This window comes from Hemiscyllium ocellatum, chromosome 6 (genome assembly GCF_020745735.1).
Source record: "Hemiscyllium ocellatum isolate sHemOce1 chromosome 6, sHemOce1.pat.X.cur, whole genome shotgun sequence".
Classification (NCBI taxonomy): Eukaryota; Metazoa; Chordata; class Chondrichthyes; order Orectolobiformes; family Hemiscylliidae; genus Hemiscyllium; species Hemiscyllium ocellatum.
The window spans coordinates 18,940,070-18,957,227 of NC_083406.1; the positions used below are offsets into that span (position 1 = coordinate 18,940,070).

The 17,158-nt window shown below is 36.7% G+C and overlaps 1 protein-coding gene across 1 annotated transcript in view; it reads right to left on the reverse strand.

Annotated features, from left to right (window-relative positions):
• Positions 1-17,158, reverse strand: part of tm9sf2 (transmembrane 9 superfamily member 2) — a 63,584-nt gene that overhangs the window by 17,773 nt on the left and 28,653 nt on the right. Inside the window, exons 7-12 of the mRNA XM_060825849.1 lie at positions 15,814-15,925; positions 12,790-12,866; positions 6,964-7,072; positions 4,984-5,116; positions 4,547-4,666; positions 3,655-3,712 (exon numbers count right to left, since the gene is read on the reverse strand). Of these exons, the coding sequence (XP_060681832.1) occupies positions 3,655-3,712; positions 4,547-4,666; positions 4,984-5,116; positions 6,964-7,072; positions 12,790-12,866; positions 15,814-15,925 (609 nt within the window). The remainder of the gene's footprint in view (positions 1-3,654; positions 3,713-4,546; positions 4,667-4,983; positions 5,117-6,963; positions 7,073-12,789; positions 12,867-15,813; positions 15,926-17,158) is intronic.

Consider the following 17,158-nt stretch of genomic DNA (forward strand, 5'->3'; position numbering starts at 1 on the left):
TGAGTGTTTTATTGGACTAGTAACAAAAAGCACAAGGGAAATTAGACAAGTGCCTCAGAGTGTATAAGATAATCAAAGGTTGATTAAGGAGGAAGTGCCAGATCTACTTAAAAAATATACATGCAAGGGTAAAGTTTATTCAAATAGGCCAGGAACAGCAGGTAACGAGGTTACAATATTAAAGGACACAGGATCCCCTCAGTCTGTAATATTGAAGGAACTATGTACTCCTGAGGGTCTATTGCCAGAAAATGTACTGGTAACAGGAATTCATGGTGAGACAAGAAGCACTCAATTATGTAAAGTGAGGCTAAAGAGTCCAGAGAGTGGAGAATCTGTGGTAGGAGTACTGAAGAATCTCTCAGCTCCAGGAATACAATTTGTCCTTGCAAATGATATAGCTGATTCACCGGTAGGCGTGCTGCCTACTCTAGTTGAAAAACCAGTGGAGAAGCAGGCAATTGAAGAAATAAAGGATGTTTAATCAGGAATTTTCCCAGATTGAGATCACAAGATCACAGAGGCACAAGTTGAAGCGGAAGAGATCAATCAAAAGGCACATGTAACGGAGTTGACATCACTTTATCAGGGACTTCTTTGATCAGATAAATAGAACGGAGCTGGAGCAACTAGGTAAACATGCAAGTGGCTTTAGCTCTGCTATGCTTATTGAGTTACAACAGAAAGATGAGAAGTTAAATGGTTGATCAAAAGGCATAGACAGAGGAGAGTGAATGCATCCCTGTGTGTTATTACCTAACAAATGATGTCTTAATGAGGAAATGGAGATCATCACACATTCAAGCAGATGAGAAATGGGCAGAGATTCATCAAATTATTTTGCTAATAGGGTAGAAAGGAGGTCATTTAGGGGTGAGGAAAACACAGGCGAAATTACAAAGACATTTTTACTGGCCTAGACCACACAAGGATGTCGTTGAATTTTGCCACATGTGTCATACATTTCAGCTAATCAGAAAACTACAGGCAGTAATAAAACCTGCACCTTTAATACCTATTCCAGCATTTGAGGAACATTTCACAAGAGTCTTGACTGATTGTGTAGGTCCCCTAGCTCAAGTATTTATTAACAATGATGGATGTGTTGACTAGATTTCCAGATTTCCATTACATAACATCACAGCTAAAAGGGTTGTAGAAGAATTTTTGACTAGATACGGACTACCAGTAGAGATCCAGTCAGATCAAGGATCAAACTTCACATCCAAACTATTTGAGGTGGTTATGGATAGCTTGGGAATAAAACAATTCAAATCGATTGCATACCATCCAGAATCACAAGGGGCACTAGAGAGATGGCATCAAACACTAAAGACAGTGTTGAGAGTTTATGGTCAGGATTATCCAGATGATTGGGATAAGGGGAGTTGTGGTTATATCTTTTGCGATCAGAGATGCACCAAATGAATCGACCAAATTCAGTCCATTTGAATTAATTTTTGGGCATGAAGAGAACCGTTAAAATTGATTAAGGAAAAATTAATAAATCAGAATTCAGAGACCACCCATTTGAGCTGTGTGTCAAATTTTAGAGAACAGCGTACAATGAAACAGGAAGCAGACAATAAATCACAAATTCACAATTTTTCAACTGGGGATAAGGTATTGGTGTTACTTCCAGTCACAGGTGAGGCTTTAAAAGCAAGATAAAATCGACCATATAAAATCAAAAGGAAATTGAGTGAGGCAAACCACTTGATAAGGACTCAAGAAAGGAAGAAATCTCACAGAGTGTGTCATGAGAACATGGTCGAAAGGTATTTTGATAGGGAAGGAAAGCAAGAGGAGAAGGTGTTAATGATTACAGCAGAGAAGGAAGAACAAAGTTCAGAGGATTCTGAATTGGACATTCCTCAAATCAAACTGGACAAATGAGAGTTGTCAAAAATTGGGATAAATTATTGAGTTACCATCCACAAGAAAATTGAAATGACCTGGAAGAGTTATTACTATCACATGTGGAAATATGCGGAAGTAAACTGGGAAGTACTAACCTAATTGCGCACGATGTCAAGATTGGAGATGCTATCCCGATTAAACAGCATCTTTATAGCCCATTTATCCCCCGACCCCACCCCCACCCCCACCCCCACCCCCACCCAAGGCTCCCAGCCTCATTCCTAAAGAAGGACAATTGCCTGAAACATAGATTTTCCTGCTCCTCGGATGCTGCCTGATCTGTTGTGCTTTTCCAGCAGCACATTCTCGATTCATCTCCAGCATCTCCAGTCCTCACTTTTGCCTAACATCCTTATAGGCATAACCCTCTAAAGTTGGCACAGGTTCAGAAGAAGACGGCTTAATCAAAGTGAGTTACAGTGACCTGGACCATAGTCATGGTGCCAAAGCCAGATGGTACCCAATGGTTGTGTGTGAACTATCACAAAGACTGATGAATATCCAATTCCACGGTTGGAGGATTGTGTCGAAAAAGTGGGACAAGTAACTTATATTTCTAAGTTGGACTTGCTCAGAGGCTACAGACAAATATCTCTGCCAGAGAGCGCAAAGGCAACTTTGGCTTTCGTAATGCCAAATGGACTATAACAGTTCAAAGTCATGCCATTTGGTATGAAAAATGCTCCAGCCACATTTCAGAGACTGACTAATAAGGTCACTGCCTGAACATTGGACACATCATTCCGTGTCTCATGATCTTATACTCCACAACCACCTGAAAGAGCAGCACTCTGAAAGTTAATGTTTCCAAATAAACCTGTTGGACTATAACCTGGTGTTGTGTGATTTTTCACTTTGTACACCCCGGTACCTGTAAATCATTACTACTATCTTCAGATAAAGGAGACCAAAACTGCACATAATATGACAGGTGTGATCTCACCAAAGCAAATACAATTACAGCAAGGTATTCCTGCTCTTGTACTTGAATCTTCTCGCTATGAAGACGAATTATATATTGGTTTTGTTTACCTCCTGCTGCACCACTGTATGCTTTCTTTCAGCAACCGATGTATGAGAACACTCAATTCTCATTTCACCTCACCCCTTTCCCAACCTATTACCACTCAAATAATAAATTTGCCTTCCTGGTTTTGTTCCCAAATTGGACAGCTTCACATTTAACACTTCCTTCATCTGTCATATATCTGCTCACTCAATCTATCCAAATCACACCAAAGTATTTCTGCATCCTCTTCACTGATCGCTCTCCCATCAAGTTTCGTCATCTACAAATTTAAGAGATAATCCCTCATCTAAATCATTAATATATATTGCAAATAGTTGGGAGTCCTAGCACTTGAACTTTGATACCCCAATAGGCAATGAGTGTCACTCAGAAAAATACCTGTTTATTCCTACTTTTTGTTTTCTGGCTGCCAACCAATTCTCTATTTTTGCCAGTACAATACCCCTAATCCCAGGGGATACAATACCTCTTACATGCTAATGTCTTATGTGGGACCTTATCAAAAGTCCAAGTTAACAACATCCACTGGGTCCCTGTTAACAACTAGACTCATTACATCCACAAAGAACTCCAATAGTTTTGTCAAGCATGATTTCTCTAAAATCCAGGCTGACTCTGACATTATGTTAAAATATTATATTACTTTTACATTAAAAAATTATGTTATAACTGGATAACCTTTCTATAAATATAAAGTGACTTACCCTGGGCACAGAAGAGAGGTCAATAATACATTTGTTTTCCATTTCTCCCCACCAAATGCTATTAAGAAACATAAATTAGTGCAATCATTTTATCGCTACATAGCAATAAATGAAGTTTCCTTCAAAGAACCTGTACAAGTGTAACTAAAATAGTTTATTGCAAATATTTCACTCTCTGTGATAGGCACATAAATAACAAACGACAAAGAGGGGAACTCATCTGTTACTACATATTTCAACTATCTTGACGAAGTGAGTTTAAGATTGCAGAAGGCTTGTTTAACCAATATCATGTTTGTGTTGTTGAATTTACAAACACTTTCTTACAGAAGAAGGTGTTGTGTGGAGGTGGGCAATGAACAGAATTACTGAATGCACTGAAGGCTGAATACACTACATGGTTTTGTATGATACTAAGTTCGTGGTTCCGTTATATGTGGCGCGATAACTCTGGCCACAACACTGGACACATCAAGCTTCTGATCTCAAATATGTTGTCTCAAAGAGGCGCCAAGTAGAGTTCAACTCATAGAAACAAGAAATATTTGAGCAGAAGCAGGAGAAATCAGACAGGTTGCTCTTTCATAATTGCAAACAGTAACACTGGCAATAACATGGGAATAGTAATTTGCGCATACAAGGCACACAGCAACCAAAAAGAGAAAATAAATACATTGGACATCAGCTTAAACAAAAGCGATTAAGTGCCCTTGCCTTTAATAATTATAATCTGCTGCATATTTTCCAACATTCACCAAAAAACAGGTTGTAGTGACTTAATTAGATCTTAAAAGGCTACTCCTAGCATAATTAAGTTGTTCAGTTGCCAAAGGGTGATGATAATTGAAACTAATGAATAGAAATCCTGTCAGTTTAAATCTCTCTTACTTACATTTGTAGTATCTGGCAGCTACATAGCCTGCTGGAGTCCCAAGCAGCACCCACAAGACAACTGCACAAGTCATCAAAGCACCTCTGTTTGCAGGTGATAAAAATCCCAGGCATGCAAAAACTGAGGAATTAAAAAACAATCATAAATAATATTCTATAAAACATCTATTATAGTATCTATATATTATGTAAGTAAAATACAGCTAAACATATTTATTATTTTGGATAATGGAAACAGGAATAGAATTTAAAATAATCAGTTTATAGTGATTCACAAATTTTACATTTGACTGAGACAGTCAAAGATAAACTCACTGCAGAATGAAAATCTACCAATATGAAACTTAAATTATTATCTTCTTAATTTTCAGTTATCAGATTGCACACTGATGGCAATTTGATTGCAACTTTAAGTTCAAAAAGTGACTGCATACGTACATAGAGTAACAAACATCATGATAAAGATTTGAGTGCCAGAACCCAGGAAAACAGATAATATCATTCCTTTCCGAGGTGGTCTAAAGACATCACCATGTACTAATTTCCATCCAAATTCCTCCTGGGCTTCTTCCTAGAAAAAATTAAACAATATCTTAAAATATGTTATCCATATAATATAATCACCTAATTAAAAAGCTAGTCAGATATCACAAATTTAAACTGAAAAGTACAAAATCAATGCTACTTTGCAGAGAAGGACATACTTTGCATGTTAACTTATCTCAGGTGATCCATTTGAAGAACAGTAGCATCTATGCAGACATCTGTGCCTTAAAAAAGTTTCTCCTCTTTTCATTGCAATTTGACAATCAGCCAGAAGGAAGAGACTAGTGATTTCTACAACTCCAGCCAATATCAAAATACAAGCATTCTAACTTTGTGGGGATTATCTTGTCTAACAGTATGCAAATTACAGGTGGAAGAGTGACTCAGTGAGAGAGAGTGGGAGTGAGAGGGAAAGAGAGAAAGAAAATGATAAATATTAAATGGCAGATTGCATAGACTTCCTCTGACTTTGAAGTTGAGGGATGATCTAAGCAAGGTACTTAAAAACAATGATGAGATTAAAAGGCCAGTTACATGAAAACTAAATTCACTGGTGAAGAAACCAGTAAACTGAGGAAGAATCTTATTTATTTAGGAAGGAAATGAAGAAACAAGCTTTGAACAAAGGTTTGTGGAAATCTTCAAGTTTCTACTGTAACATACTTAAAATTATTTTTATTCATGGGACATAAATACTGATCTTGTGAACAATGCCTATCAGCTAACCCCACTTGCCCTCAAGAAAGTTAGAACTTCTTCCTTGGATCACTGCAATTCCTATGGAGAGAGCCCTACAGTGCTGTTTAAGGGATTGTGTAACTTGGTGGAGAACATATGTGGTGATGTTACAATATACTTACTGCCCTGTGCTAATGTTGAAGAGGTCCTGGAGAATTTTTGCAACACAATGTTTCAAATTACAGATAAGGGGCTGGCTAGCATGATCCTGTAGGTGTTGAATAATAGCCAGAAAACCACGAGTTCTTATTCTTCTTTGGATAACACCCAGAGATCTTGAAACTCAGCCAAAATTTTAAATTCAGCAACTTTAAGAATTAGCACTAGTCAATAGAATTTTGGTATAGGCACTACAGCTGCACGAAAATGCAGAACCATTGAAATGAATATTCAAAGTAAATTGAGCAAGGACTTGTGCATGTCTCTCAAAATGTTATCAAAACAATCTTTCAACTATTAATTGGATCAATGTGATTTATTTAAAACCAAATATGACGCCCACTCAAAGAAAAACACCTGGTAATCATCCCATCCTTACTTTATGACTTTGACTTTCATTCCCCTTGTGCTACAAACATAGGAACAGAAGGCTATTGAACTTCTGTTTTGCCATTCAGAGAGAAAGTGGCTGATCTGTGACCTAACACCATATACCCACTTTTACCAATATTTTCAAACATGTTTAGAAAACAAAAATCTCTGAACCCCAGTTTTAAAGGTAAGATATATTCCATTACCATCAAATGTTACTTGATGAAGAATTCCAAACTTCTATCCTGCTTTACAGTAACAAAGTTTCCTAATTTCAGTCCTGAAAGTTTTGGTTCCAATTTTTAGATTATACTCTTTAGTCCTAGTCTCCCTAGTGGAAATAGTTTTGCTCTACCCACTTCCTCAATTCCTCTTAATACCTTGAAAACCCGGTCAAATTATCTCTTCACCTTCTGGAATTAAGCTTGAAGACATGTAGTATTTTGTAATTTTAGCCTCAGAATTCAGGTATAATTCCTGCAAATAGATGTTTTATTTCCTCCAAATCCAAAATATCTTGCCTAAATTGTGCAGTCCATATTGCTCGAAATACATCAAGGTGTAACCAACAGGCAATTGTCTCACAGAAACAACAACACTCACAGCTGAATCCATTTGATTGTATCGTGCTATGTCCTTATGCAACGTTCGAAGCAATATCATAGCAACCATTGCAGAAAGGAATAGGACAATTATCAAGGAATTCATAATGCTGCAAAACAGGAAAAAGAACAATAAATATCATCTTTAGTTTTAAGCAGTCAAACAATTTTTAAACCAGCTTTTGTTTAAAGTACTTTAAGTATCTCTTCTTAAAAAAAATGAGACTAGTCAATTACTTAATAGTGCAAAGTAAATAATGTGGGATATCACACGACTGTCACAAATCTAAAAGGTTTTGCAATTTTTTAAGCATTAGAAAATTTAGAATATATGGTGGCAAGAAACTCAATTTAAAAACCTGAATTTGAGACAAAAAATGATGCAGTAAAGAAGCCTGAAATCCAAGTCATTGACATTAAAATCCTCCAGTGAAACCAATTTACATCAAACTATAGGAATGAAATGTTTTAAGAGCATTTTTCTTCTTTTCTAAATTGTCAGAATTAGCTTATTCACTAACTGGCATTCTACATTAATCAGCTGGAAATTCTCCTTAATTTAGTGACCTTTATAGAATGCTGAAGAATAGACCTTTGAAATATACACAGCTCCAAACTACCCTTTGAATGAAAAGGCCAACAGCTGAAAAGTGTCAGTAACACACAGTGCAGAATAACCACAATCACAATCTATTTTATTGAGATTTGAATGTCATGCCAGTTAGCTTTACTCATTCCACCCACACCATTCCTTGGCAGAGTGGAAAGAAACATGTCCTGTTTTCAGGATTGATTTGTGCTGAAACCAGCTAAACAACCTGTCTTAGTTTCTCTCCCAACTTTCCCAACGATGTAGACTACTTCACAAGGGTGGCCAACAACAAAATCATGCATGGCGGAGTGGTATGACTCAAAGATAGAACTGTGTTGCCTGGAGAAAAAATGGCTGACGACAAATTTGACAGAAATCCTCAAAATCAAGAGGGCTTTGTATAGAGCAGATAGGGAAAACTTCCACTTATGATAATATTGAGCACCAGAGGGTACAGATTTAAAATAATTTGTAAAATATTTTATTGGGCAGTGCATTGTTAAGATCTGGAATGCACTTCCTGAAAGTGTGGTTCAATTGAAGTATTCAAGAGAGAACTGGAATGTGAGAAAATGACATTAAGGGAATTGTGTATCTGGAGAGCCATTGCACACACAATGTGCTAAACAGCCTCCTTTTGCTCTGTAAGAGTTCAGTGATTCTGACTGCTGGGGTGTTGGGGAATTGTGTAAGTTCTCAATTACTTGGTAACATGAGTTCATAAACTAATTCACCATGCTGATTAATGCTGACAACGATCAGATTAGTCTGCTTTATGTGAATCTCCAAAATACACTGCTAGCTATTGTAAATTATTATGAAGGGGTTATTATAAAGTCAACAACAATAGAGGAAAAAAATCCTCAAATCCAAGTTAACCAATTCTTAAAATGATTTGTTAATTCTTATTTGAAAATATACATTGGCAGTTGTCAAGTAAAAGTAGTGAGCCAGTTCCTAATGTAAAAATAATACTGTTAACTGACCAGTTCTTCATAAACAAACTGAGTAGGTTAGCTCAATTGGTTTGATGGTTGGTTTGCAATTCAGTGTGATGCTAACAGTGCAAATTCAATTTCTACTGCAGCTGAAGTCATATGAAGGCCCTGTTTTCTCAATCTTGTCCTCACCAATTGCATGGAAACCCTCAAATTAAACTCACTGCCAGTTGCCTCTCTCTAATGAGAGAATAGCCTGTGGTTATCTGAGAAATTCCTTCACTTCAAATAGGCTGGCAGGTTCAAGGAATAAATAAATATTTTAGAATTGTGAATTCATACTTTAGAATTTATAGATTGATTTATGCCACTTCACACAATTGGTATCTTACTCTTAAGATTTTTTTTTACTTTTAAAGAACGTGGTCAGTTTCCTTATTAACTGCCCAATAAACTCACTATCAAAGTTTCAGATTTAACATTCTGCAAAGTACCTTCACGACTATATGAAAATAGTTACTGAATCTCAATTTCCCATGTCAAGAAAGGGAATAATTCAAACAAAGGAGTTTTTCCTTGAAGAGGTAAACTGTGTTATAGGTTTTAAAAGATGCCAGTTTCTTTTTTTAACGTTGCTCAATCTAATCTTTCAATCTCTCTCCATGTATCTGACTTGACTCCAATTCACCCAACATACCTTACTTTAATTCTTTCTCAATCCTTAAATCTCATTGCTTAGGGAGACAGATTCATGTTTCCATGATTCGTCGAGGTTCCAAATACCCCATTATCACTCCACATTCTCAGCAAACTATGCAGTACAAGAATTTTGAGCTAAAGAGCAAGGGAATAAATTCCAGAAGGGCATTCGTGATGAGTTATGGTGTTCCGGCTCATTAAATAAAGCCCTAACACAAGGAAATTTCCAGTTGATTATCCATTCAAATTTCCAATCTCAGCTCACTACTGAAAAATGCCATGAGACCATGAGACATAATACATGAGAAATAAGCCATTTGGCCCACCACCATACAATGAGATCACTGTTGATATAATCCTAGACTCCACCTTGCTGCCTTGTCCCCTTAATCCTCAATTCTCTCGCTGATTTAAAGCCTCTCTACCTTAGTGTTGGATCCTCATTTCACAACACAGCCTCAATAACTCTCTGTGATAAAAGAGTTCTATAGATTCACAATCCTCATCTCTATCCTAAATCGGCAAACTCTGATTTTATGACTCTTGTTCTAGGTTCTCCAACAAGGTGAAACAACCTCTCAACAATTCCTAATCAAACTCCCTAAGAACCTCGTATATTCCAAACAGATTTATCTCTCATCCTACTAAACTCCAATGAGCACAGGCCTTCCATACACGGGATCAACCTAGAGAAACGAAGAGCCATAGAGTCATACAGCACAGAAACAGACCTCTTGATCAAACCAGCCCATGCTGACCATAATCCCAAACTAACCTAATCACACCTGTATGATCTTGGCCCATATCCCTCCAAACATTACTTATTCATGAACTTACCCAAATGTCTTTAAAAAGTTGTATCTTTACCCACATCCACCACTTCCTCTGGAAGTTCACTCCTCACACAAACCATTGTGTAAAACAATTGCTCCTCGTGAATTTTTAAATCTTTCTCCTCTCACCCTAAAAGTATGCTCACTAATCTTGAAATTCTTCACCCTAGGGAAAAGACACCTGCCATTCACCTTATCTATACCCCTCATTATTTATAAATCTCTATACGGTCACCTCCCAACCTCCTACACTCCAGTGAAAAAAGTCCCAACCTATTCAGCCTCTCCTTATAATTCAAACCTTCCATTCCCAGCCACTTTCTGACAAATCTCTTCTGAATCTTTTGGAATACCTCCAAAGGTGATACATCTTAGATGAGGAGTCCAAAGCTATTCGCAGTATTCCAGCTCTGGTCTAATTTTTGCTTTGTGTAGTTTTAGCAAAATCACCCTACTTCTATACTCTATTCTCCTTGAAATAATGGCCAACATTTGATTTACCTTCTATGTTACCTTAACTTATGCACCTTTTTTTGATTTTTGCACGAGGACCCCTTAAAACCCTCTGCGCAAAATTATTTTGCAGCCTTTCTTCATTAATTAATAATCAGCTCCTCTGACCTTCTTGCCAAAGTGTATAACCTCATATCTTACATTATATTGCATCTGCAATGTTTTTGCCATTTCACTCACTCTGCAGACTTTTTTCTGTCATCCTCATAACTTACCGTCACAACCATTTTAGTGCAGTCAGCAAACTTGGCAATAATACATTCACTGCCCTCACTGAAGTCCTTGATATATGTTATAAATAATTGTGGCCTGGCACTGATCCTTGTGGCACTGAAGTAGTTACAGGTTGCCACCTGAAAATGCCCCTCTTATCACACTCTATCTCCATTAGATAGGTAATTCCCTATCCAAGCTAATATATTAACCCCAACGCCAGGGGCTCTATGTTACTAATTAGCCTCGTGTGTGCTGGTTCCCCTTTGTCTATTCTGCTTGTTATCCTCTTAAAGAATTCTTATAAATTTGTCAGGCAAGATTTCAACTTCATGAAGGTCATATTAATTTGGTTTATAATATCATGTATTTCTAAATGTCCTGCTATTACATTGTTTATAATGTATTCCCTAATGACAGATGTTAAGCTGAAGTTACCTGTCTTTTTGTCACCCTCCTTTTTGAATCAGGACATTACATTGATGTTTTTTGATTCTCTGGGACTTTTTTAGAAACTAAAAATTCTTGGAAGATGGATACCATTTCATCCACTGTCTACTACTGCTACGAGTATCCGAGCATGAAACCATCAGGTCCAGAGAATTTGAGAGTCTCTAGCCTTAGTTTCCTAGTACTTCTTTGGACTCAATGTTAAGTCTGCTTTCTTCCCACAGAAGCTGCCAGACTTGCTGAGTTTCACCAGCAATAACTGTTTTGTGTACTTTTACTCTTGGTAATTACGATATATATTTGCTCCCCTCTACTTCTTCTCCTTGATTATTTAGGGTTTTTTTGGAATATCATTCATGACACAATTTGTACATGTAGAATATGTTCAATTAAGGAATGTTGCATTTAAAGGAAGGAGCAGAGAGAGGGAAAAAAAAATTGTCAAAAATTAGAATTATTGTTATATCAGCAAATAAACCTTGGAATTAATGAACATCCAATTTATAATGCTGCACAAAATTAGCATGTTGAATTGTTGGGAAAACAAAGCACTGCCAAAGATATGTACACAGAACTGTACGTTTTATGGCAGAGCTTGGAGCACTCAACTGCATAAAACTTATGATCCATGAAACTATCGGAAAGGTTCAGAACTGAAGCAATCAACAGTCTCACTGGACTTTGGGGATTGTGCTGGTTTCAGTTAGTAAAATGGAACACACTAATGATACATGAAAAGTCATAACTTTTGATATGTTTTAATCAATGTAGTTGAGCCACAGCAGATTGGATACTGGATGATTCTGCGCTACAAATTTGAAGTTTAATTTCAGGTGCATGTTTATGTACATTTACTTTCAAAAACAACTCGGATTTTTATTGAAAACGTTTGGCAATGTCATAGGATGTAAGCTGGAAACTTTAGCCAGCCCTCCACTCTGGTAGCCACTTCAAAATAAATATAGTTTTTGGCATCCACACATGCAACCCATTTGACAAGCTGGTTAACTAATATGGAAAAACGGAAAGATCTCATGGTCAATGAGAATATGAAAGGGTACCAATACCCTCATAAAAAGAAATTGTGAATATCTCAAAACTATGAAACAAACATTTCTAACACCTCATGGAATTACCCTCCTAAAAATTATTTAAGATAAAAAAATCCTCAAAATCCCTAGACCATGTTTGAAAAAGATCAGATCCAAGAGCTACAAAACGCAGAACCCATTGAAATACAGCAGGCAACTGCCAGATTGTCCTCTTCTGTGCTTGTACCAAATGAGTCTGCACTACACACATTATAGATAATTATGGTCTTTTTAAATTTTTTTAATGAAATATGTGGCTGAAAGTGTGGCATCACTCAAGTCATACTCAAAAATTAATAATGATATTGAACATAATCAAAAGCACACTCAGCATGCAAAGCTCATGTCAAGCACAATGACCCTACATTCTTTCAGATATTACTGGTAGTTGGTTTTCATTATACAGCTCTCAACTGCGTTAATGTTTTGTGATTAATTGTGGTTAGCTGTCTGTCCACATTTCAAAGAAGTACAAAAAGGATTAATTTGATTCCTTACCTAAACCACTGAATGTTAGTGTGAGGCATAGATTCCAAAATGTAATCCCACCTTGATGCCCATTTAATATTTGATGTCTGTAAATAGAAAAAGTGTTACGTGCTGTCAGGATCTCTACTGATATATGTCTGGAAAACAGTAGCAAACAGTAAATTGATAAGGAAACCAATTATTTTTCCAAAACATTTGCAATGACAAAATTTCACAATTCCTTACTAAATTTTGTTTAAAGCCATGCTAACATGTCAGTTCTGTGCTCTCTACAACATTTTTTTAACAGTGGGAAAGGAACACCTCCTAAAAGGAGAAAGGAGAATTAGAGGGAAACAAATGTTATAACCTCAGTTTACATTCCTAGGGTATGCTTAATGGATCATAATTTGCTCATTTTCCAATTTAATCTGGCAGAATTTCTTTGAAACATAAGCACACCAGGCTGCAGATTTGATTTTAATAATAAAACAGAAATTTATTATGTAAAAAGAAAAATAAAACAAAACCAAAAGATGTAAAACACCCAACAAAGCAAAATCCCACTACTCTCCAAAACTGTCACTTCACAATTAATCAGAGAAATTTTTCTTCCCCATGAAATCTGTGGGTTGATTCACAGCTTCTTTTTGGTTCCTGTCCTATGAATTGCGAAGCCCTTTTCTCTGACGAAACACAACTGAGATGTTCAACTATTTTTTTTAGCTGTGAGCAACCAATGTGAGGATCTCTCGAACAATTCCTTGCCTCCTTTTTCTCTGCTAATCTTGTGATTGGATGGTTCTTCTGAATCAAGCTTTTGTTACTTCAAACCTGAAATATGATTTCTAACCAAATACTTCTACTGGTCTGGATATTTTCATGAACTGCAGTATTTCGCTTATTACTTCACTGCTGTGATTTATTTTCCCCCAGTAAGGATCTGCTCTTGCATCTGACTCCAGTCAGATCATCTTCAAACAGAATTCAAAAGCATTTACATTTCACTTTTTTAAAAGGATTGCTCATCCTAGCTTTTGCTAAGCTAATGGCTGAATACTTTGATCCTAGCATAATACACTATATAAACAAACATTTCATGACAACTTCACTCATCTATTCTGACATCCACACTGATTCAAAATCATGGTTCTGAAAAGACTGACCTAGTTAAGTAGGAAATCCCTTCACACAAACAGACCAAATTAATGTACCATTAGTTCAAAAATAATTCCATGAAATTATATCCATGTTGTGTGTATAAATCATACACCTTGGATCATATACAAGACCAACCAATTTGAAAACTGCAATGTTATATTCCTTTCCTTTGTTCTGTTGTTTATTTAAATTCAATATTCAAGAAAAAAATTCTCAGCTGGTACCATGTTGGTACTATGGGCGGCACGGTGGCACAGTGGTTAGCACTGCTGTCTCACAGCGCCTGAGACCCGGGTTCAATTCCCGACTCAGGCGACTGACTGTGTGGAGTTTGCACGTTCTCCCCATGTCTGCGTGGGTTTCCTCCGGGTGCTCCGGTTTCCTCCCACAATCCAAAGATGTGTGGGTCAGGTGAATTGGCCATGCTAAATTGCCCGTAGTGTTAGGTAAGGGATAAATGTAGGGGCATGGATGGGTTGCGCTTTGGCGGATCGGTGTGGACTTGTTGGGCCGAAGGACCTGTTTCCACACCAAGTAATCTAATCTAATCTAATCTAATCTAATGTTACAGCAAAATCAGCAGTGGCTCACGCCCTGTCCTGAGGATGGAAATGAGGTATGGGATAGAAGACCAATGACTTAGCCTCCAATGTAGCTGAAGCTAATAGCAGAGAATAAAAACAATGCAACCCCTAATGCATAACATTTACATATATTCTATTTCATACATTATCCCCAGAAGATTTTGAAAGAAAAATGTAAAACAAACACCAGAAATAGTTTCAAAATTAACACTAGCCAATGGGTTTTGTTATCTAATCTTCACAAGTGTAGTGATAAACTTGAGACTTAGGTTCATAATCCAGTACCTTCATACCAAAATGGGTCAGATAGAGTAAGAAAGTAATGAAGAGAACCAATTTTGGACTTCCCCAAAGTCATCATCACATTTAGTCAGTAATTTCAGTCAGATACATAATACACATGGGAACACTTTCATCAAAGTTCTACAATCTGGAACTGCAACCTTTTGGACTCGTCATTAAGAATGCATTTCATAAACTTTTTGGCATCTTTTTCTCCCTAGCTCGTTACAAGCCAAACAATATCTAACCATCATACAAAATATTATCATCTGTTACAAACACATTCCAATTTTGCAAGCTGAGCTCTATTGCAGGAAAGTTATCAACTCTATTGCAACACTTCACTTCTGGGTTTGTGCACAACCAAGGAGGTAGCAATAGGGAATTTCAATCTTGAAAAACAAAGATTTATTTTTAAAAAAAAATCTCCACTGTATACGCTATTTTTAAAACCACTTCTAGATCTCTTCAAGACCTCTTAGAAGGTTTAAATATTTTTACTACTTTTTAAGTCTTCTGACATATTCTTCTGCAAAAAGATTATGTGCATCCAATTTCATTGAACTTGCTCCGTTTCAACTGAATTAGTCAATGTCTCCCTCTTTATTGAACCAGTCTCTATTTGCACATTAACAACCTCCTATCAAATCTACTCCCTCCCCCCACCACCCTGCTCAGCCACCATGTGTAGTGAGGAAATTTCTCTTGCACTCTTTTTCTTGTGCTAACCTTACCGTTCGATGATTTTTCTGAACTGCTGTTTTGTTCATCAAACCAGAAATACATCCATACAGTTATTTGCTCAGAACTTATACATTTCTATCATAACTTATAGTTTTATTGAAGTTTTAACAATGGAACTCTAACTCCCTTGGATCTTCATTCTCCTACAAGCCATAGAAATATAAAATTCAAGTGAAGCACCGTTACATTTACACTTTTGTTTTTAAATCTCAAAGGCATCCCATATAGTGGATCTTGGCCCATCACCTTGATTCACAATACATGTATAAAAGACATTACTCACAGCATATTTAACAGAGTAGGTATAGGCAATACTAAATTTCTCTCGAAATACATTAGGGATACCCAAAGGTGGTCCTGAGCAGTCGGGCTTATCAACGTGTGTGTGCTTGAAGCTGTTGAGATATAAATCAAGGATCTATAATTAAGGATAGACTGTAATTTTCTCCTATCAAGGCTAAAGATTTCTTGAAAAAGCATGTAATAATTACTTTAATATTCAGTGACAAAGAACTATTATATACTTGAATGAAAATGATTGTCAATGTGTAGATTGCAAATACACATATAATAACCATGTGATCTTGTTCACAGATCAATGAATGGCAGATTTAAAATCAAACCTAAGAAAATAGGAGTAGGCCATTTTGCCCATAGAACCGGCTCCTCCATTCAAAATGATCATATCTCTATTCCCTCCCCCTACTTATTGATACCTTTTATGTCTAGAAATCTATTTCAGAAATCCTTAGTTACTATTTTGCTGGTAAGTAGGCTGTAGAATAAGTTAGTACACCTATTTCATCTCAGTCTGAATCTGGTCTAAGGTGGCAAAGAAAAAACATTGGAACAACAGAAGGTCAATCATCCTTCCCAGTCTATCCTTTTCACCAGCCAGATCATGACTGATCTTATATTAACTCCATCTACCTCTCTTGGTTCTGTAACACGTAATAGCCTTACCAAACAAAAATCTACTAATCTCAAATTTTAAAGTTTCAATTGACTGTCAACAGTTTATTCAACAGTTTGAAACTGATGTTTCACCATGTCACAAACATACATTGTCATATTAAAATAAAAGCCCACTCTGTTCCAAACACATTCAGTGATGCCAAAACCAAGCTCCCTTTAAGCTTTATGGCTGCTCAGGGGGTCCACGCATGCTGACAGATGTACCAAAACTATTCCCAGCGTCGATTTCTAGTTTTTAAGTCACTTTTGCACACAGGCCTTAGAGGTCCATGGAGAAGTAAAAAAAGTTAAAGTAAATGTAAGGTAAAACTATTGTGTGATTATTCACCAAATCACAAAAATAATGTTGGAATGTTATAACATAAGTAGAATTTATCACACACTTGTCAGCACGGCAATGGATACAATTAGTTTGCAGAACACAAACCCCTATGTAACTAAAGAGTTTTCACTGAGAATTGTTTTGATGCCGAGATTTTGTCTGGCAAGAAATAAGAGTAGCAAATGAAGATTTATGAAGGGGAAATCATGCTTGACTAATCTTCTGGAATTTTTTGAGGATGTAACTCTGAAGATGGGTGAGGGAGATCCAGTAGATGTAGTGTACCTGGACTTTCAGAAAGCTTTTGATAAAGTCCCACATAGGAGGTTAG